We start from the raw sequence: 22,730 nt of genomic DNA on the forward strand, positions 1-22,730 counted from the left end.
ACAGGGGGTACGGGACCCCTAGGGGGTCCTCAGAGTTACTACAGTGGGTCCTCCAAATCGTTGTGTGATATTTTTTCTCCTTTTTTATATTAACCATTTGAACCCTAGAGTCCATATTCTGAGAACTTTAGCCAAAAATATCAGTTCTACAAGCTCACAACGAGCTTGCAGATCGGCTACTTTCGGCAAAGAGGTTTGGTGTAGAGGTGAAAAAGAGCAAAATAAGTACAGAGTGAAAGGTTAAGTTTATTAAGTATTGACGGTTCAAGTGGTTAAATATCTGAAAACACAAATTTACATGAATCCAAAATACACTGATGATCGTGCTGTCAAACGATGAAACTATATGGAATCTACTAGTAAGACACCTCAGGGTGACTTGCGACCTCAGGGTGACATGCGACCTAGGTCGCGCCAATTCTTGGCCATCTGGCCAGTGAGGTATATGGGACCAGTTACTCATATATGGAGACCCCTTCATGATAGTTATGTTATGTCAAAACATGCCCATATATGGACATTACCAAATATGGGCATTCCCATATATGTCCCTTAATATTGATAACACAATATCCTTAATAATGTTCTTAATATTGACAATATAGGAATCTCCATATATGGGCATAAAACGTAGGGCCTTGGTTTGATGCCTGTGGATCTCCACATGGGCATAAGGGGGTAGGTACCCTAACATTCTCATTTTCGGCCTCATTTTTCTGTACCACATCACTGTGATCAACTTTCGCTTTGCCATGCAAAGCCATGCCAACTTCAGAGCAGTGACAGTGAGTCACAGTGATGTGGTACAAAATGACTCATATATATGGGCATAAAAGTGATGTCACCTGACATCACTTCCTGTACTGAAAAGCACGTGACATCACACTGACATCACTTCCTGTACAGACAGACAAGCGACGAGGTTTTTCAGGGTGAACAGGTTGTGGGGGTCCCCGCTTCATCTCTCTCTCAACTAAGGGGTCCTTGGCCTGAAAACGTTGAAGACCCCTCCCTGATCTACAGTATCTGTATCTGGAGATACTCTCGCAAAGCGCTGGACCAACGAGATCCACATTTCTAGTGCACACTGCCTGTGCCAAATAGAGCATGGCATGAAGTGGTGACCATTTTGAGGTTCCACAGATAGAAAGACCATTCATTTTCCCCAAAGAGATTTCAGAAAATATTGATATTCGTCGTTTTAAGCCTGGAACCAAGCCACCCTGGCTTCTGGTGAATCATGGCCGTAATACATTTGATTCTGTGTCAAACTATATTTGAAAAAACGTAAAACCAAATGGCATATTAAATATAGTATATATAATATCATTATAAGTGGACAGGTCAAAATCGTATCTTAGTGGCCCCATCTAAGGTAGTCAGACATATTCTTAAAAATCACACCCGTGTGAACTGAGCGGTGGAAAACAGCAGATCTACAAGCACACAACGCCTCGCGGTGCGAGGCGTTGTGTGCTTGTAGATCGGCTGTTTTCACTAGTCTAAATCATTTTCAAAATGGTAAATACAAAACGAACAGTATTTGGACATACAAGGTTTTCACCCGACAACGACGATATCCTGATTTGATTTAAGCATGTAGCTTCATCAGTCATCTTGCCATTCATTAGAGATGTCTAAAAGTATATTTTCTATATTTTGAAAACACAAAATATGTGTATTTCAATTAAATACATAAATAGTTAAGAGTTAAAAAGGAACAAGTACTGCACACACAAAACTAATGCTCCTGGTGGAGGAAGAAGAAAGAAATCTCCCTGTGTGGACAAAGAAAATCTCTGATTGTTGTCACATTCCATCAGAGAAGGATGTGAGATGTGCTAGGAGTGAAGTCAGGCTTCAAGAACAGAGCGCTATTAATGCTGTTCGGAAAAATGGAAAGCCTTGTTGTAAGCTTAAAGCTCTATCACAGCAACATACAGTAGAATGATTACAATAATAAAAGGCTAACAAAATACTTACGACAACATATAGCAATATTATGTATTAGCCAAAATGTTTTTATTGGCAGTGTTTTATTTAGGTTTTTGTAGTATGTGGTAGACACCAGTCACATACTTAAATTAATCAGATAGAGGGCTCTACTCCATTTGCTAAAAGCAGGGTTCCCACACATTTTACCAATTAATTTCCAAAACTTTTCCATAGCTTTTCCAGAATATTTAACCCAATTTCCAGGACTATATAACAATAATTCAGCTCCATAACAAGTCGCTTACTCCTATGCGCAATGCCCAAAGACAGGTAGTGTATGCCAGTGGTTCTCAACCTTTTCAGGCTGTGACCCCTGAAATAATAATATTTTAACTGGGGACCCCGGCACCCTGACGAGCACTAAGAGTTGAGGAATTTTGTATAACACATTTCTATTGTGAAAATAGCAGATCTACATGCGTTGCGAGGCGTTGTGAGCATGTAGATAGTCTATTTTCACAATTTCTGCCTCTAATATTTGACAATTTGGCCAATGTTTAATTTGTCATTTCAGAGGTATTAACAAAATCAATAACCAAAGACAATGCATATAGCTATTTTTTTCCAGGACCTTCCAGGACCCTTGATCAATTCCAAAACTTTTCCAGTACTGGAAAAATATGTTTCTAATTTCAAAATATTTTCAGGAATTTCATGACCGTCGGAACCCAGTAAAAGGTATGTAACTAAATAATACTATTTAAGGTCTAAAAGTCTTGGTTAAATAATGGTGAAGTTAACTGGTGAATGTGGTGCATGGTGGATGAAAAGCTAATTTTCTCGCCCTGATGTATCATGTTAAGTAGCCCAATAAAGAGCGACACATAATATGATATGCCTTAAACCCCAAGGCCTGCCTTCAAAAAGGATCAACAGAACAAGATCCTTTAAACCTGCACGGAGCCCATTTGTATCACCAGACCAGCCCCAGTCAATTCCCAATTATAAGATGCAATTCTTTATAGACGCGACGTTCTTTGAAAGAACTTTGAAACATCTTTGAAATGCAAGTCTGAGAGGTTCTTGGCTGCGTTTTCTAGACACCTAGATAGATCACTGGTTCGGTTCTCCACAAATGGAATGTATTTGGTTCCATTTGAACACTTTACACTGAAGATTTTACATTGTCGATTGGAGTCCCAGAGATAATGGATCATATCAAATTACATTATAGGGTCTAATAATGCAGCAGGGCTAGGCAACCTTTAGGCACGGGTGCCAACATTGGCACAGGGGAGGGTGATCACTGGCACACTGGCAGAAGTGTGAGAGGGGATTTTTATTTTAAAATATTGTTTTAAACGTGGTCAATTAAATTAAGTCACATAATTTGCAGCAAAGAACATCCTGCACATAATTCTAAATTCGTTAAAATTCTGAAATGTGCCTGGGGAGGGAGGGAGTCGGGGAGATAGGTGGGTTATTGCTAATGATTTATTAATTAAAATAAGTCTGACTTTTTGATGGGATGTCATTAAAATGTATGTTGACATGGCACAATGACTGAAAATTTAAACAGTGCACTTCATTTCAAAAAGGTTGTTGACCCCTGGTTCTTGAAATTAAAAAGAGAATTGCTGATCTAGAGATGATGCTGAAGAGAAAACAATGGGACTCATGCACTCTTGGACGCAGGCTATGGAGGGGCACTGACGAAAGAGCATTTCCTAGAGAGTTCCACTTCAGGGCCAAGGACATCACAGTGGCTATTGTTAATGCATCTCAATGAGGCCTTTGCTGAGAAAAAAAAAGAAAGAAAGAAAAACAAACAAACGCAGGGATACATTTGTGTGTGTGTGTTTGTGCATGTATGAGAGCACGAAAGGGGGGGGGGTGGAGAGTTGAGTAGGAGAGAGAGAGAGAGAGAGAGAGAGAGGGAGAGAGAGAGAGAGAGAGAGAGATAGAGAGAGATGGTATTCCATCCAAATGGAATACATAAAGACTGTCAGTCATCAGTGTATTGGCACTGTCTGCACCGGATCTTACATAGGCTGCACCTACAGTATATAGTGTACAGTACAGACACCTTTAAATCATCTATTTAAAAAAAGACAAATCCTATTATCTCTGTCTCTCTCAGTGTGTGTGTGTGTGTGTGTGTGTGTGTGTGTGTGTGTGTGTGTGTGTGTGTGTGTGTGTGTGCGTGCGTGCGTGCGTGCGTGCGTGCGTGTGTGCGTGCGTGCGTGAATTGACCGGCTTGCATTGGGCTCTGTTTACAGTTACACACATACTCCTTTATTCTAGTATAGGCATATGTATAATTTGCTTACATGTGTAGGCCATACACAGACCTGGAAGCTAGTTTGGTGCTTGGAATGGGTTGCTGTTTCCTCACGCATTAGAATGCATGGAATGCACCTAATCACCTCACCTAGAATACACCTACACATTACATAGGCCCCACACAAACATAAAAAGTGATGCCCTGACTGCAATTACACATATATTGATTGCTGGGGTGTTATTAATTTTGTGTTAAATGTGTAATAAATGTTGAATTACAAAGGCACTAATGAGGTCCCATCCCTAGAATACACCTACACATATAGCCCCCACAAACACAAACAGCTGATGCCTGACTGCAATTACACATATATCGATTGATGGGTGTCGTTAAATGCAGGGGCGTCAATTTGGTATGGCAGGGGCATGCAAATAAAAGTTACTTTTAAATATAAATCCATGAATGTCTCTTTGTCTATCTGTGCTGGTTATTATGTTGTTAAATTACAGTAAAATAACTACAAATGCAAAATGTTACAAAATGGTCACTTTAACAAGGTATTCTCCCCATTTTGACAGAATGGTAGTCTATATTCCCAGGTTCCGCAGGTCCGCTGCCCAGGTGCAATTTATTATTGTTAATTGTGGCACGTTTACTAACAAGTTTAGCTGCACTTGAACAACCATTCCAGGCTGCCATATCCAGCCCAAGAAAGTGAAGAAACCGTAGAAACGGGGGGAAAATAGAATGTAATTCTTAAAATAAATGTATCGTGCCTGTTACTAAGGTATGGCAACATGACTGGTGTCTTGCACGCGCGCGAATTCGCGCGCGTGCAAGACACCAGTCATGTTGCCATACCTTAGCTTTTTCTGAACTGACGCCACTGCTGGGTGTTGTTAAATGTGTAATAGATGTTGAATTACAAAGGCACTATTATAACGAGGTCCCATTCAGCATCCTGCTCAGGTGAGCAGCACCAGTAGCCATTCCCCCAATCTACGTTCAAAAGCACCAACAGCAACGCTGAAGGACAGTCTGATCAATATAAACACAAATATATAAACCTACCTGTTTTTCCAGCATGATCATTCTCTCAGAATCATGACCTTCGTAGAGCCCGTATCCATACACGTTCAGATCACTTGTCTTCTTCTGGCAGCGTCAGCATTTTTATACGGATTTTAATAGTGGAAAAGAAACGTGATGCTTTATATAGCTGCTAACATTGCCAGCAGGATGGATCTACTGTTTCTATTATGCTTTTATCCTTGAGGAGAAATGCCCTCAATTACTCGACCATGATGTCTTGGTGGCATCCGTGTAAAAAAAAAAGAAGAAGCATCCCTTGTGTTTTTTTTTATTATATGATTCTGAAAACCGATCAGAAAACGAGAATACAAAAAAAGAAAATAACCCACCGCGGGCTGCTGAACGCTAGCTAGCTGCTAGCCAGCCACAATCCAGCGATAATCAAAATTGTATTTGTCTTCTGCTGCCTACATCATTTCGTGTATCCTCCTCCTCCTCCAGTCGTGCGTGGAAAATAAAAACACCACGGATGTGTATCTCATCTCATCGCGCGCGGACGGCGTCTTTTATGTAAAATCCCATTCCGTTATTCGACAGTCAGCATCCCATAATAAGAATAAGAATAACGCCCGATCAGTCGACGAGGATGTTTGTCAATTTTGATCACTACATTGATGCTTTAAATGGATGCTGCTGGCTGGCTGGCTGGCTGGCTGGCTGAGCCGTGGATGTGTTGTTTAAAGGGCTGATCCATAGACTGTAGGGCTGCCACAGCGAGGAGCTGCAGTTCACTATACCCTGAAACATGACGGTCGCTCACGAACGTCATGGTTCCGGGTTGACATGGTTTTGTGCAGAGCGAATTAATTAGTCCCTTACAGCTACACAAACATTCATATTTCACAAAAAAAGTGCTTAATAAAGTCTCACACGTGTCTAAATACGATACGTTCTACTAAAATTACCCGTATTCTCCTGATTCTTTAATAAGAAGCCTTTTTATCTGATCGTTTTCTGTTTCCTTGTATTTCCTGGTTTCCCCCATGCGCACCAACCCTATGGCACCAACCCCATCTATGGACACTGCGATGTGGGCGTGGCCTTGCAAAAATCGGTCCTGAAATACATGGGGAAACAAAAACCGATCGGATAAAAATGCTTCCTATTAAAGAATACGGAGACTACGGGTAATTATAGTAGAGCGTACAGTATTTAGACACGTGTGAAACTTTATTAATCCCTTTGTTGTGAAATATGAATGGTTGTGTAGCTGTAAGGGGCTAATTAAGTCGCTCTGCCCGAAACAATGTTAACCCGGAACCAGGTCTACAGACCACACAGCAGCACGGAACACTGACGATCTTGAACGCACCCCACGTAGTGGTTTTATCTGGTAGTACGACGGTGTCGCGAAAAATCGAATAAATAAGGATTTGGAAATGTTCTCTGGACTGGACCACAATGGAATGTTCAGGACCACTATTGAATGTTCAGGAATTGAAACAAGCCCTTAGTTTTAGGACATGTGTTACCCTTTTAGCATTATTGAATAACTATATGCCCATGGGGTGTGCACTGTGCTGTGCAGAGTTTGTGTAAATGTCCTCTACTATAATCTCATATAGTAAATTATAGATTGTTGTGAGCAAATTTACTATAGACAACATGCCTGGCCACGCCCCCTACTTCCGACCGGAAGCCCTTTTTTGGGCTTGATCGTAGCGCGATTTCCTGTTTACGTTCATCTGATCTGATTCTCCTCTTAACTAATGAGACGGGATTGTTTTACTTTGTAATTTTACTTTGTAACTTATGTTAACAATGTCACTTAATGGCAACACTCATCCACTCTGCTGATAAATAAATGAGTTGTGACGATACACACCTGTTCTGCCATCATTCAATGTTATGAGAAAAAAAAGAGATCTCAATTGAAACAATTGCCATAGGCTTTCTTGGGCGTATGCTTTTAGTTGACCTTGTACTAGTGTACTGTCATGAAACTACCTTTTTTCATATGCAAACTTCATCAAGTTTAAAAAGAAATAACGCATAGAATAAGACGTGCTTCGATCACCTTCTATGCGCTAAATGACATGTTTATTCCCCCTGGGAGAGGATGCGCAGCTCTTAATTAAGAACCAATAGCTATATTCGTTCTATTCTGTCAATTCTGGTCTAATTTTACAAATGTAAATGTCTAAATATGTCTTGGCATGTGTACATATATTAATGTTTATCCATTATCAAACGAAATGAGGGGGATATATTTTATTTCATTTAATTGGTTCCACCAGAAGATTCTTCTCTTTTTTTTTCTCGCCTCCTCCTCACACAAGGTCCGATTAAAAAAGAAGAAACATGTATATATAAACTAGATAGATAGGCCTACCTTTATCCCAAGGGGGAAATTATGAAAGCCTTTTAAAATGTTATAGGCTACTACTGGAATCTTGCTACAAAAGAATTCATTACATCTTGCCAGAAAGACGCAGATTTAGATCAAACTAATTAGCGGAGCATGCAGCCAGCTGGTCTGCTCTGGACTACTAAAATTTACATTAAACATGGTTCTCAGCAAACTTATGATAAGCCTACTGTGTTCTCACCTCAAAATGCATGGATTCATCATTAATTCTTCATATGGATCGGATCACACTCACAGTGGAGGCAGCTGGCATTAACTTGAGGTACCGACTAACAAATGGTTCACATCCAGGTATTGCCCTATGAGCGCAGGTCAGCACGACCACTCCACTGCGCAACAGGCTCTGCTAATCAATCAACCATGCCATCATGCCATATTAATTAATATGCCACTTAGTTTAATTTGTTTAACCGTAACCCAAATTTTACAAATTAAAATTTCTTAATAATCTTTGAGACATGTTCAAACGAAATCTGCAACAACATTATTATATTATAGCCTTATTCTTCTCTCTCTCTCTCTCTATCTCTCTATCGCCCGATGCTTCTCTCTCTCTCGCCTTTTTTTCTCTATTAACAAACAATGTCGGTTCTAATAAAACAGACCAAAAAAAACAAGATAGTTTAGGTAAATAAATTGACTTGGCAACACGTTTATATGCATGCCTGACAGAGAGAACCGGAAGTTCCCTTTCGACTTGGGGGCGGGGCGTCCCTCCTGCAATCGGCCAGGAATGTTGTCTATACGAGGCAACGGCGCCGGAGTCGGGGTTTTTTGGACTGTTCCGCCACCCCACTTTTCAGGCTCGACCTTTTTTTTCTTCTTTTTTTCTGTCTTTTTTTCCCCCAATCGGCGCTGTAGTCCCAACGTTCCCATTGTGTTGCTTGAGGTTGCCGCGACCGGCGACCCTCTAGACATGCTAATTGCTTCCAATACACAAAGTATCTGTGCCAAACATGTTGAACCGGTTCTTGTCCGCCCGTGTTGAATTGACGGCACATGCAGGCTTCATTGGTGTAAAGTAACTGAGTACATTTACTCGAGTAGGCTATTTTTATTCCACTACAATCTTTTGAAAACAGAGATACTTTGCAAATTTCGATTATTAGGCTATAAAGGCATACATAACCACTTCAGCCCTACATTTAGGCCATTTGAAAATACAAGCTCACAATATTGCTTAATCTGCTCAAATATTTGTATCTATGGTGGCTAAATTTGTGAAATGACTTGACTATAGGCTCCGTTTTCTTTATACAGCCTACATTTTGATACCAAAACGTCATTACTCAAGCCAAGGCTTACATTTTGAACATGGGATTTCTACTATTTCTACTTTTACTTAAGGAAAACTGAGTACTTTTTTTCATCACTGACGGGCCGGCCTTGCTGATCGTGCCTCGATCGGTTTGCTCACTCTCAGTGCGATGCAGCAGCAGAGCAGTTGAGTTCTAACTTCATCTAACTTTCACTATAGGCTACAGTAAGATGGAATTTTCCTTACTTTATTAATTTAAACCTTTATAATTTATTTTCTTGAAAATACATTGAGTGCAGGGCCCTCATTTTCAATGATGCATAGATTATACTTAATATTGAAATAAGAACAGCAGGATAACAAGTAGACTATTGTGACATTTACATTTGAAAGTTGAATTAAATTCTTTATACAGATCTTACATTTTCATCTAACAACACATTAAAGTGCTTATAGGCTTACTTAACTAAAGTCCAAGCTGATGTGTAGACCTACGTTTGATTACGGTCATGACGTCACCGGCTGGCCACGCCCACAATATCGTCCCCTCACTATTTTACCCCTGCCGGCGCTCCTGATACGAGGGATTGAATGTAGGGGTCTCAGAAGTAGGCTATGGAAAGCCAAATCTGCCGTATATAGTACAGAAGCAGTGGGCTAATGTTGGAGGGTAACAGGAAAACCTAAAACAAACTCACCCTTGGAAATCTCAGTCTAGGAAATCTCACCCCCAGTCGTGGAAATCTCACCCTCGAAATGTAGGAAATATCACCCTCGAAATTTGGAAATCTCACCCTTGAAATGTGGAAATCTCACCCTCATTTAATAATAGCCACTGATTTTACTTGTATTTGTTTTTGTTTGCAAAGTAACTAGTAACTGAAGTTATCAAATAAATTGGGTGAGTTTTCTGCGGTCCGGGTGAGTTTTCCTGGGTGAGTTTTCCTAACCCCAGGGTGACATTTCTGTGCCCTGGGGTGAGATTTCCTATTTCAAAAAAGGGTGAGTTTGTTTTCATGTTGGAGAACCCAGGCGTATGAGTGATGTCAGTCATCTCCAAATTTGGGCATTGTTTCAGCATGCAGATACAGCTAGGCGGGTGAGGCGGCGGTATCAATGATGTCAGAAATTTGGGCACTGTTTCACCCATTTATGCCCATATATGGTGTTGCGTGTACTATGACGTCAGAGTAGGCCTATACTGTAGACAGATGGCGGACTTATTGATGTCAGTCAGTGATGTGTTAGCATGTGGCTGTTACCATGGTGGCGACAATGTTTAGTATCAGTGATGTCAACATGCAGACAGACGTCAGACGGTGGACAGACAGACATTCTGTAAATTAATAGTTAGATTGAACCTCTATTTTCCAAACTGTTAGCCAATCCATCAATCAATCTGAAGTAAAGTAGCTAGCCGATTTGAAGATGTACATTATATCATCATCAGACCTAAATCTAATAGAAAATCTTCTGCATGTTCTTGTTTATGCCCATAAAGAATGATCTGGCTTGACCTCTGGGCTAGACTGGTTTTGTTGCAGCATTTGTAGAAATATTAGGCCTTAAATGTATGCATGTTCACGCATGTTCAAATCATGTAGACTAAAGGGCGAGGATGCACAGGATGGAATTTGCATAGGAGGGAATTCCTTTACAAGTGTGATTCGAGTTGCTTCGGTTGGTTGTTTAAGTTGGACAAAATGTGGACAATATTTTCCCAAATATGGATATGACTATAACATCTGATCTTCTTCTTCTTTTGTGTATCATCGTCCTTGATGATACATCATAGATGTTACAGACCACATGAGACTCACTCACACAATATGTCCATATATTGGCATTCCAAGCTATGTGCTTAATATTGATGACTTCAGGGATCTCCATATATGGGCAGGTCAGCCATAGATGTTGAGGCATTTGTAAAGGAATTCTGTGAGACTCACAAAATATGTCCATATATGGGCATTCCAAGCTATGGGCTTAATATTGATGACATCAGGGATCTCCATATATGGGAAGGTCAGCTAAAGACATTGAGGCATTTGTAAATGAATTCTGTTTTGGCCATATATGGAGCGTCCATATATGGGCATTTAAAGGAGTAGTTCACCCCCAAAATAACGTATTTTCTATTGATTACTCACGACATGGAGACTTGAGTTCAATCAAATCTTTTGGTTTTTGTCCCATTCCTAAGCCAATAAGTTGAGGAGACTCTTTATAGGCCCACTGATTCCGGATGGAGACCCAGATGCATTTGGGTCTCCATCCGGAATCAATGAGGGTACATTTATTATTATCAAATTATTTTCTTAAGAATGCGACAAAAACAATCAATAGAAAAATATGTTATTTTGGGGGTGAACTACTCATTTAAGAGTGCAAATTAAAAGGCCACGGGAGCAACGATGCTCTTATGGTTGACTGCTCTTGAACAGAGGTTCTCAAAGTGGACTCAGGGACTAAATTGACCCTTACAAGTCTGCAACTCTGACATGTGTATACATGGAACCAAATGACCCTAACGGGTCCATTTGGTTCCATTTAGACACTGACAGAGTTATGGGGAGACCTTGAAATATCAAAGTTTGAGAAACACTGCTCTTCTTGAACATAGCACCACGGTGCTGGAGGAGGAGGAGAGAACAACCAGCGCGGAGCACTGTGGGAGTTTATTTACGTAAAAAATCATCCAAGATGGCGGCCGCCTGTGCCAGAGCTCTCAGTAAGGTCGGCTTGCACGTTCTGGAGTCTCCGGCGTGCCGGCCCAGTAACATATCCTCCCTGGTTCCCCAGCAGCTCTCCCTGCATGGCTCCAGGAGGGCGTACGGGACCGGGACCGGGGGGTTCCGCTCCAGGGTGTTTAACCCCGGGGCTCTGCGTGGAGGCGGCAGGCTGCTCGGCTGTGCCTTCCTCCTCGGCGGTGGGCTCGGCTTGTACCAGACCATAAAGTTCTCTGTCAAACGTCACCTCGCCGAAGAGGAGGCCAAGGTAAATGAATGGCAAACAATGTTATTATTGCAGATATCAAATATCTTAATGATTTCTGATTTCGAGATTTGATAATGCGTTATGCCTTTAAAATGTTGCTTACGAAACAGCTGTGCACATTAGAACCGCTGCCCTACAAAACCAGTTGTCCTACAACACAGACCCAGTTGCCCTACAGTGGTTATTCAACAAATGTCATATAATGTCAAGTGCCCAGAGTGTAGAAATATAACACGATTAACAATTAAGATGCACTTACTTAACTCAATGACATAGTTTCCTTTTGGGGTTTTATTTAATGTTTAACCTTGCAGTCAGACCTGGAATTTCGTCATTTTAGGGGCCACTTGTTGTCCATTGTTTGAGGGCACAAATGCCAACCCTGCTAGAAAAACCAGCACAAGACCAGCAGTAAGACCAGCACCAGCGCATGTTGTGTTTTCTAGCTGGTCTGTGCTGGTTTGTGCTGGTCCCACCATCTAAACCAGCATGAACCAGCACAGACCAGCACTGCTGGTGTGGTCAGGGACCCCCGGGGGACCCCCCTGAGAAGTGGACCAGGTCTTTGCTGGTTTAATTTGCTCTTTGCTCTGGTGCTTGAATCCTGTTCTGTATTCCATATTAGATTGTGACATTATTTTTGACATTGTGGGTGTGAGTGGGATTTGAACTTACTACCTCCGGCACTTCAGTCCTGCACTTATCCTCGGCGCCACTGGAACCTGTTAGTTAAAATGGGTGTTTGTCCCTATTTGTATATGACCAGCTTAGACCAGCACAGACCAGCACAGACCAGCACCAGCACAGACCAGCACCAGCACAGACCAGCAGTAAAACACAACATGTGCTGGTTTGTGCTGGTGCTGGTCTGTGCTGGTTTATGCTGGTTCATGCTGGTCTGTGCTGGACCAGCACCAGCACCAGCACAGACCAGCAGTAAAACACAACATGCGCTGGTTTGTGCTGGTGCTGGTCTGTGCTGGTCTATGCTGGTTCATGCTGGTCTGTGCTGGACCAGCACCAGCACCAGCACAGACCAGCAGTAAAACACAACATGTGCTGGTTTGTGCTGGTGCTGGTCTGTGCTGGTTTATGCTGGTTCATGCTGGTCTGTGCTGGACCAGCACCAGCACAGACCAGCAGTAAAACACAACATGCGCTGGTTTGTGCTGGTGCTGGTCTGTGCTGGTCTATGCTGGTTCATGCTGGTCTGTGCTGGACCAGCACCAGCACAGACCAGCAGTAAAACACAACATGTGCTGGTTTGTGCTGGTGCTGGTCTGTGCTGGTCTATGCTGGTTCATGCTGGTCTGTGCTGGTGCTGGTCTATGCTGGACCAGCAGCAGCACCAGCACAGACCAGCAGTAAAACACAACATGTGCTGGTTTGTGCTGGTGCTGGTCTGTACTGGTCTGTGCTGGTCTATGCTGGTTCATGCTGGTCTGTGCTGGTGCTGGTGGACCAGCATGGGACCAGCACAGACCAGCATAGACCAGCACCAGCACAGACCAGCATGAACCAGCATAAACCAGCATAGACCAGCACAGACCAGCATGAAAATTGTGCTGGTCTGTGCTGGTTTTTCTAGCAGGGAAGGCAGGAAGACAATAAGACAATATTTTAGCCAATTGAATTTAAGGGTCAAGGAAGATTTTAAATCTAATGTGTAGACTATCTGCTGTGAAATAAATAAATGGTGGTATTTATAATCTGATCAAAGATAATGGATTGGTTGCGACCGTAGGTCGCATTTACTACCAAAACCTCCACCGGCTGTCTCTCCGTCACACGTCACACACGTCACACTTTTGCCCTGCTCATATCTCCACAACCGTTGCCCCCATCCATGCCAAATTTTGCACACACACTCCTTACCTGCCAAACTACAACCTCCAAGGACCCCCAGAGCTTCAGGGACCCCCAGGTGTAAAAAATGACCAAATGTGCAAAAATGACCACCCCAACGGGGCTGCTCACGGGGAATTCCTGGGGACCACCCACTCCTGGTGCTCCAGAACGGATGCAAAAGTGGTGGCGCCCCCAGTGGAGGACCCCCTCCACTGCAGATCACATAAAATGCCGTAACTCGGGCTAGGAGCGTCCGGGAGAGCCGGGGCCGGTACCTATTCGTCCGCCAAGGCAACGCGGAGACCCCACCCCTCACTTCTCACATGGCCCTCTTCTAGCGCCACCTTCAGGCCGATTTTTAAAACACATTTTTGGACACTGCTCCTACAGTTTTTGCCCTAAAATCACGCAAATCGCTACACAGTATGTCTACACTCATCCCATCAACATGAATCTGTCCCATATAGCGCCACCTTCAGGCCGATTTTTAAAAACACATTTTTGGACACTGCTCCTACAGATTTTGCCCTAAAATCACAGAAATCACTACACAGCATGTCTACACTCATGTCATCAACATGGATCAGGAAGATTTTGGAAAAACAAATGTTTGCCTTATTTGTGGAGATAAGCGACCTACGGTCGCTTATCTCCCGATTAGGGAGTCTTACTGGTTTAAAAATACTCAACAAAAAACACTGGTGTCTATAGTGTCTACATACAGTATTCAAGACACAGACAGAGGAGAAAGTGGTACAGTCAGATGGGGGCATTAAGGCCACTGTGGACTAAGGGCATGCCATTTTTTGGAGGGGCACTAGGCCAAACTGAGGGGCAATGATAGCCATGAGCCATGCATGGCCTGCCTGAAATTCCTGCCCTGCTTGCAGTACATCACAGTACTCTTTTATGCTGGGTTCACACTACTACTGACAGCTACAATACTACAGGCTCCCATTCATTTTCAATGGATAGCCAGCAACATGAAGATGCAAAAGTGACACCAGACATTTGTAGCTGCTCCAAGAGCTTATCTATGATTTTATCATGAGTCTATGAGTTGAGCTGGCTTAAACTGCTGCTGCTTCAAGTGTTGTGTAAACGTTTCCACTCACCTCTAGACACACAATTCCTGCTTGTGAATTTGTGATGGGGGAAAACTAAATATTTCAGTCAGCCACTTCTGTGGTCTTTTTAACTCCCAATGTAGCTTTTTTCCTTTATGTGTCTCGCTTGTCGGATTATGCTTTTATTGATAGGACAGACAGTAGACTGACAGGAAGTGGGGAGAGAGCAAAGGTCGTCAGGATCGGGAATCGAACCCGCTGCATTGCAGCCTAGGGTGCCTGTTGGTTTGAAACCAACGGGCTAGTTAAATGGTGCTTTTATATAGCGCTTTACATAGATTGTGCATTACAATCACCTATTCACACACACATTCATACACCGATAGTGGAGGAAACCATGCAAGGCACCAACCTGCTCACCGGGAGCAACTAGGGGTTCAGAGTCTTGCTCAAGGACTCTTCAACACTAACTCTGGAGGAGCCCGGGATTGAACTGGGAACCCTTCGGGAATCCTCCGTGTTCTAATGACGGTTTCTCTACCCCTGAGCCCTGAGCCAAGAGTTAATCAACACTTCAACAGCGACTCAGCGACAGATATTCTAATGCTGCGTAACTTTGTATCTTTTGTAGCTGGCAGTGTGAACTCTGCTGTGCATCCTCTGTACTGGCGAATTTCTGTTGCGGGATTAAAAGTCTATTCACCTATTATTTCAGGCTCCTGCTGGTGGTGGATTGAAGCTGACCCTGTATCAGTACAAGACCTGTCCATTCTGTAGCAAAGTGCGAGCCTTCTTGGATTACCATGGACTGCCCTATGAAATAGTGGAGGTGAACCCTGTCATGAGGCAGGAGATCAAGTGGTCGACTTACAGAAAAGTGCCCATCTTAATGGTTGATGGTGAAATGGTAAATAAGCATCTACTACTGACTTACCTCTCACATCCTACCATGTCCTAGGTATATTTATAAATAGATTAGATACGCATTTGGTTAGTCCGACTCCTCACACTAGGAGTCTGTTTCTGACTGCTATCTAAGTTTACATTCACAATTAAGGATGACATTGTAGAGAATGACTGTAGAGAATCTTCTTATCCAGTGTAAAAAATGAAAGACCAACTGAAGGAGTCCAGTGTCTGGCTAGGCCACTGCATTCAAATGATATCAACGCACGGAATGGGAATTTGTCACGTCTTTTCAGACCCTTGAATGGTGCAGTAGCTGAGATACAGAGCTAGATAAGGAGCGTGCCTCCAGCATGCTGTCTCAGGCGACCTTGATCCACGGGAGGCACCGGCGAGCGAGCGGAAGCAAGCGAGGCGCCGTATCGACTGTTGCGAAGGTCGCATGAGCCGACTCGGCACCGTTAGAAATTGTAAACCAGGGGGACAGAATCGTAAATCTTCATTTCCCATACTTTTGTCAACCCACTGAATGATGACACAAAACCTACTGCCATCAACGCATTTAATGGTGACAACAACCTACTGGTAGCTCAGTATCTCGCCTACTGCACCATTCAAAGGTCTGAAAAGACGTGACAAAATTCCCATTCGATGGCACACCTTGTTGTCTTGGGGACTGGACCAGTTGACCTGTTAATATTCCTTCATGAGGCTTTCTCTCCAAGTGCTACGGTAGATGTCCTGCAGCAGTTATGATGTGCAATTATTGGTTAATGTCGTCAGGTAGAAAAGGAATAATTGTGAAAATTAGTAATTTTCTCATGTACAGTATTTTCTGGACTATAAGGCGCACCTGACTATAAGGCGCACTGTCAATGAATGGTCTATTTTCAAACTGTTTTCATATATAAGGCGCACCTGACTATAAGGCGCACATAATAGACGCTACCGTTGCGTTATGCATCCAACAGATGGAGCTGTGCTAAAGGGAATGTCAATGTCAATGAATGATCCATATATAAGGTGCACTGGACTATAAGCCGCACTGTAGTTTTTTGAGAAAATTAAAGGCTTTTAAGTGCGCCTTATAGTCCGGAAAATACGGTATGTTAAATTATGCCCTTCTTTTGTGAAATAAGGTTATGTTGCACACTGGACCACACTGCTTATTTCTGATTATTTGTTAATCACAGAATGTTATATAGCCCAAGCCTGCTGTACAACATACAGCTTTGACTAAAACACTTTTTTGGTATCGTCTGATGACGTCTGCTTTCTTTCTACCATTTACTAGCAACTGAATGACTCATCAGTCATCATCAGCTCTTTGAAGACCTTCTTAGTCAGCAAGTAAGTCACGGCATCCTTTTTGAATTACGTTATCTTGTGATCTAGCCCAGGGGTCTTCAACGTTTTCAGGCCAAGGACCCCTTAGTTGAGACATGAAGCAGGGACCCCCACAACCTTTTCATAGATTCCATATAGTTTTATTGTTTGACAGCACGACCATCAGTGTATTTTTCGATTCATGTTAACAATTTTGCTGCCATTTTAAACATAGCTCTAGTAGTAAGCAGCTGCCAAATTGTCCTTACCTTTTAACGTGGGCACGCGCACGCATCGTGCACAATCTGTGCGCGACTCATCTAGTAGACTGTAGACTCGGTGACAAGCTTTCGAATAAAAAAAAACCCATTGAAATAGACATATCCGTTGCCACGCTGTATTCCTGCTTATCCGCCAGTGTTTACATGAAAAAGCATTGAAAAAAGCCAACTGTGCGCTATGGTAACAAGTGGACACGTTCGCGCACAAAACGCACGATATGTGCGGGGATCATAATCCAGGCGTGTAGAGACTGGATCAAAGTTTCCAAACGCAAAAATCCGATTGAAAAACGAGTGTTCCATCGCCGAGTAGCTTTCTCCTCTGTTACACTGTAAACCAACGGAGGCGGGACTATGGCCCAGGCTCAGACCGGATACGGAAAGCTAGATCCGGTCCAGACCGGAAATGACCGGATACAGTTAGGGGGGCGGGCCTAAAGAGCCAGAATCAGCGAAAATTTGCGATAATACTTTTAATCCTTTCATAATGATTAAAGCTAATTAAACTTCCGGGTTCGACGGGCATGGCACCGCGGTACAGCGGGAAATCTACGGTTTCTACGGGCATCGCCCAGAATGAGTTAATGTGTGTTTTCAGATAATTAACCACTTGAACCGTCAATAAACTTGACCTTTCACTGTACTTAGTCTGCTCTTTTTTCCCCTCCAAAGCTCTTTACCGAAAATAGCCGATCTACAAGCTCACAACGCCAAACAGCGCGAGGTGTTGTGAGCTTGTAGATCGGCTATTTTTGGCTAAAGTTAATGGACGCTAGGGTTCAAGTAGTTAATATAAAAAAGGGGGGGAGAAAAAAAAATTCTACCACACAAAGATTTAGAGGACCCCCTGTAGTAACTCTGAGGACCCCCTAGGGGTCCCGGACCGCCTGTTGAAGACCCTTGATCTAGCCTAATCATGTATTCTATAGTTTTTATTGTTACTGTAAAATGTCATGCCAATATCAGTCACTGAACAGAATTTAATTGCCTTTTTTTCTGCTCTCTGCCTTCTCTCTCAGGGAGAAACAAGTCAATGACATTCTTCTCTGCTACCCGGCGATGAAGTCTAAAAATGACAGCGGCAAGGAAGTGACGGAGTACAGCAACAAGTATTGGTTGATGCTGGAGCAGGAGGAGACTTTGAAGGTGTACCCAGAAAAAGGCTCTCAGAAGTAGGTGGACTTGCCAGATACACCCAAAAGTTATTTTCAGCTGTACACTTGTTTACTATTATTATTACCCGGCTTGGTTGAATGCTTGATTCTGATTGGTCAAGCGCTGAAATCAGTGGTGAATTATAGGAGAATAATGACCGCTCCGCTCTATAACGGACCACAGATAATCTGCTGCACTCAGGCTGTGCTGTGTGAATTTAGTACCGTCTCCAATATGTCAGCCATGTAAACAAACACACAGCGTCATTTACAACTAAACGTTGCTCTCAAGAATGTTTTTCGCAAGCCGTTGTGTGCTTGTAGATCGGCTGTTTTCACTAGTTTTGTGCGACAGTCTTGTATGATGAAGCAGTGCTTTGCTTTACCAAAAGAAACTTGGAGATACAAGGTTTCTGTCCGACAGTGACGATATTTTAGTGATTATGTTGCGAGGAACACATTGAGATAATAGCTATTTTGGTTAGAACTGACTGAAAATAACTTTGTACTTCAAGTTTAATATTTTTTCAAGTGTCCAAATTAATTCCAAATAAGATCACATGATCTCGCGGCACCCATGGACTGCCGTCACGGCACCCCAGGGTGTCCAAATATTCAGTTTTCTGCCTCAACTTTCTGCCTGTTTTAGAGAGGAAATGAAATGGCGCCAGTGGGCAGATGATTGGCTGGTGCACCTCATATCTCCCAATGTGTATCGGACCGCCGGTGAATCCCTGGCCTCTTTTGACTACATTGTCCGTGAGGGCAAGTTTAGCTCTTTTGAAGGCTTCTTTGCCAAATATGTTGGCGCCGCAGCCATGTTCATCATCGCCAAAAGGCTGAAAAGTAGGTGAGTAACAAATACAACTCCTATAAAGCACACTTAAACTCATGTACTGTCTTTTAAAACATCGACTGAAGGGGTTAACTGCCACGTTGTCCTTACCTTTTAACGTGGGCGTGTGCATGCACATCGCACACGATCTGTGCACGGATCATGTACCAGGCGTGTGTACACCCGATCACAAATAAAAGCTCCCTCTACTACTGTTTACATGAAAGCTAGCCTCGGAAACCCAGGCTACATGAAAGCTAACACGTGACCGGTATTCCGTATCTGGTCAGGGGCGGGACCCCCGACAGGATACGGAAACCTGATCAAGCCGGATACGGAAATGTGACCGGAAACACTTTTTCGCGGGTGATTAGAGCCCGATTTGCGATAAACAGCGATTATACTTTTAAATGTTTTATAGCGATTAAAGCATATTAAATTCTCTGGTTTATCGGGCCCGGCGGAGAGGAACATAGGGATTTTCTCTGGAATATCGGGTGAGGCTGTAAACGAGTTAATAATGACATACAATGATCTCAGATCACACTGTTTTGTTCATTTTGTTTAGGATACTGTTCTGATTCATGCACTATTACCTTGGCCCTTTTTAATGCCTAATGGGGGTTTGCTTTCTTGGTTATATGTATTTATCTTTTGGGGGCTTTATGCCTTTTATTGATAGGACAGTCGACTGACAGGAAATGGGGAGAGCGATGGGGAGTGACACGCAGCCATCGGGATTCAAACCCGCAACACTGTCAGGCAGGCATTTTAGCCTAGGGAGGCCGGACCGCCACACCGGCGGCCCAGGCCTGTATAGTTTTAATACATTTTTGCTTTGTTTTTATTGTCCAGACACAACCTGCAGGATGATGTGAGACAGGACCTCTACAAGGCTGTCAATGAATGGGTGGCAGCCATTGGCAAGAAGAGAAAGTTCATGGGTGGAGATACGCCAAATCTAGCAGACCTGGTGAGGACAGGAATTAGCTGTCGTTTTCATCAACTGTATATGGACCCTTACAGGTCCATTTGGTTTCATTTGTATACTGTCAGAGTTAAGTGGAGACCTTGACATTCTAAAGTTTAAGAACTACTGATTTAGACCAAAATGCAGGTTTGAATTGAATTATGCAATGAATCTCTGTATTAGCAATTAAACAGGATTTTTTACAAGGCTCCCTCAATTGTATCACGATATATACGATACCTCTGAAAAGGCATATCGTGGAGACATGGTATCGTCTCAACGATAATTATCGCCCATCCCTACTTGGCACCAAATACATGCTAAGCAGCGCTTTTGGAAACCAGTATCAAACAATATCTTTTCAAAAGCGGAAATAGTTTCTGAAAATAATAGTTTCTCTTCATTTGTAGGCAGTCTACGGGGTCCTGAGAGTGATGGAGGGCTTGGAAGCGTTTGACGACATGATGAAGAACACCAAGGTTAAATACTGGTACAAGCGCATGGAGAAAGCAGCTCTGAACCACGAGGGGAGCTGCTGAAGCCACCCAGACAGTTTAACAGGAGTACAACAGCACCTCGGCTTGTAAAGACTGAATCGGCAAACGCCACAAGAATGTGATGGTATTAAGAGTAGGGATGGGTATCGTCTGCGATACTTTTAATGGTATCGATCACATGACGTCGATACTATCGGGTATCGGTCACGTAAAAACGAACGATACCTCGTTTCGATAATCTGGAACACACCCCTGGCCGGTCGCATCTGTAACGGTTGGACTACTGAGAGTTTAATGACTGCTTTAGTAGGCTACACTCGTTACTGTGGAAAATAGCCGACAATAGCCTATAATGTGTATTATTATTATGATTATCCAACGTCTATACTCTCCGCCACACTGTGTGATCATCATCATCACCTCTGCTCTACCGCAGCAGTGAGTCACCACTCTTTCCATCTTGAAGTTAAACTTAAATAAAAGGTATCGAAAAGGGTATCGTATCGATTCAAAGGTGATGATACCCATCCCTAATTAAGAGGCTAGAATGCCTATTGTTTGTAAATTAGTGGAAATAACTGATAACGAATAGCCTGAAAATATCCTGCACTTAGGGTGGCTTTTAAAGCTACAATCTGTATGTCCGTTTATTGACATTGCAAACCAGTAGGTGTCTTACTCGACACCAGGGTGGATATCCTTAATGAAGAGGAGGCAGACCACTTCCAACAATTGCAGAGCTGTACAGATTGGTTAATAACATTTAATGAAAATAAGTCCAGGATTGTAGCTTTAACGTTTTACGTAGTTTGGATGCATCTTGCCAGCACCTAGAGTGCAAGATCTCAAAACGGATGCATTGGGGAAGTGCCATGTCAGATTTTCACATGTATTCCATGCAGTAGAACAATAGGATCCAAGTTGATTCTTAATTTATTCCTCATTTTCATCTGTAAAACCTGTTCTTTTGTAGGCTATCAACCACTTTTAGCCTGCTATTCCCTATTTTGGGCATGCCATTACAGGCGAAACTTTCCAAACAGTGGAAATGGCAGATCTATAAGCTCACAGCTCCATGTGACAAGTTGAGCTTGTAGAGGAGTTATTTTCATATACGGGCATATTAAGTGGTTGTTTAACCACTTAGGTAAAAGTGTGTTGGAGCATATCCTGTAGATGTTTGGATTCTGTCTTTCAATGTATTATGTGTACCTCAATCACCTTAGAACAAGATGTTCATATCGTCGTTGTCGGGTGGAAACCTCGTATCTCCATGTTTCAAATTTGTATGTTCTTTCGCAAAGTAAAGCCCTGCTTCATCATACAAGGCCGTCGCACGAAAGTAGTGAAAACAGCAGATCTACAAGCACACAACGCCTCGCGGTGCGAGGCGTTGTGTGCTTGTAGATCGGCTGTTTTCACTAGTTTAAATCATTTTTTAAATGAAAAATGCAAAACGAACGGCTTTGGATATAAAAGGTCTTCACCCAACAACCACGATATTCATATGTGATTCTTCACTGTAAACGGGGTTCCTATGCAGCTGTATGGTAGACGGAACGTTGTTTACATTCACTTGTGTGGGACGCATTTGCTTCCTACAATGAAATAATGCTTCAAAATGGTTCATTCAAGTTGCATTTTATACTGTATCCTTCCAAAGTAATGTATACCTCCAAATGAACATTTCCAAGGGTGTGGAGAGGAGAATAAAAGCTTGCGTGCAAAAATACAGTGAAGTGAAATGAGACTTGCATCGAACAAAATTGAACGCGGCAGTGCCTGAGGAAGACCCATCATGGTGTAAACACATTTACCTCTTCTGTTTGTTTTGAAGATGTGCTCCACGTAAGAATTGTTACGTGAGCCTTAATGATTTTGTAAATCTTTTTCCAGATTACAAAACTTGACT

The 22,730-nt window shown here is 42.7% G+C and overlaps 1 protein-coding gene across 1 annotated transcript; it reads left to right on the top strand.

Moving 5' to 3' along the window:
- Positions 1 to 11,640: 11,640 nt before the first annotated feature.
- ptgesl (prostaglandin E synthase 2-like) lies at positions 11,641 to 22,169 on the top strand (the record flags this gene model as incomplete). The annotated part of the gene is made up of 7 exons (XM_080737965.1): positions 11,641 to 11,934; positions 15,565 to 15,756; positions 17,050 to 17,105; positions 18,382 to 18,534; positions 19,166 to 19,366; positions 20,207 to 20,324; positions 20,732 to 22,169. 7 exons carry the CDS (start codon positions 11,641 to 11,643, stop codon positions 20,858 to 20,860), a joined length of 1,143 nt encoding a protein of 380 aa, XP_080594091.1. The 3' UTR covers positions 20,861 to 22,169.
- Positions 22,170 to 22,730: the final 561 nt, after the last annotated feature.

This window comes from Nannobrachium achirus (genome assembly GCF_963921795.1).
Source record: "Nannobrachium achirus genome assembly, chromosome: 12".
Taxonomy (NCBI): domain Eukaryota; kingdom Metazoa; phylum Chordata; class Actinopteri; order Myctophiformes; family Myctophidae; genus Nannobrachium; species Nannobrachium achirus.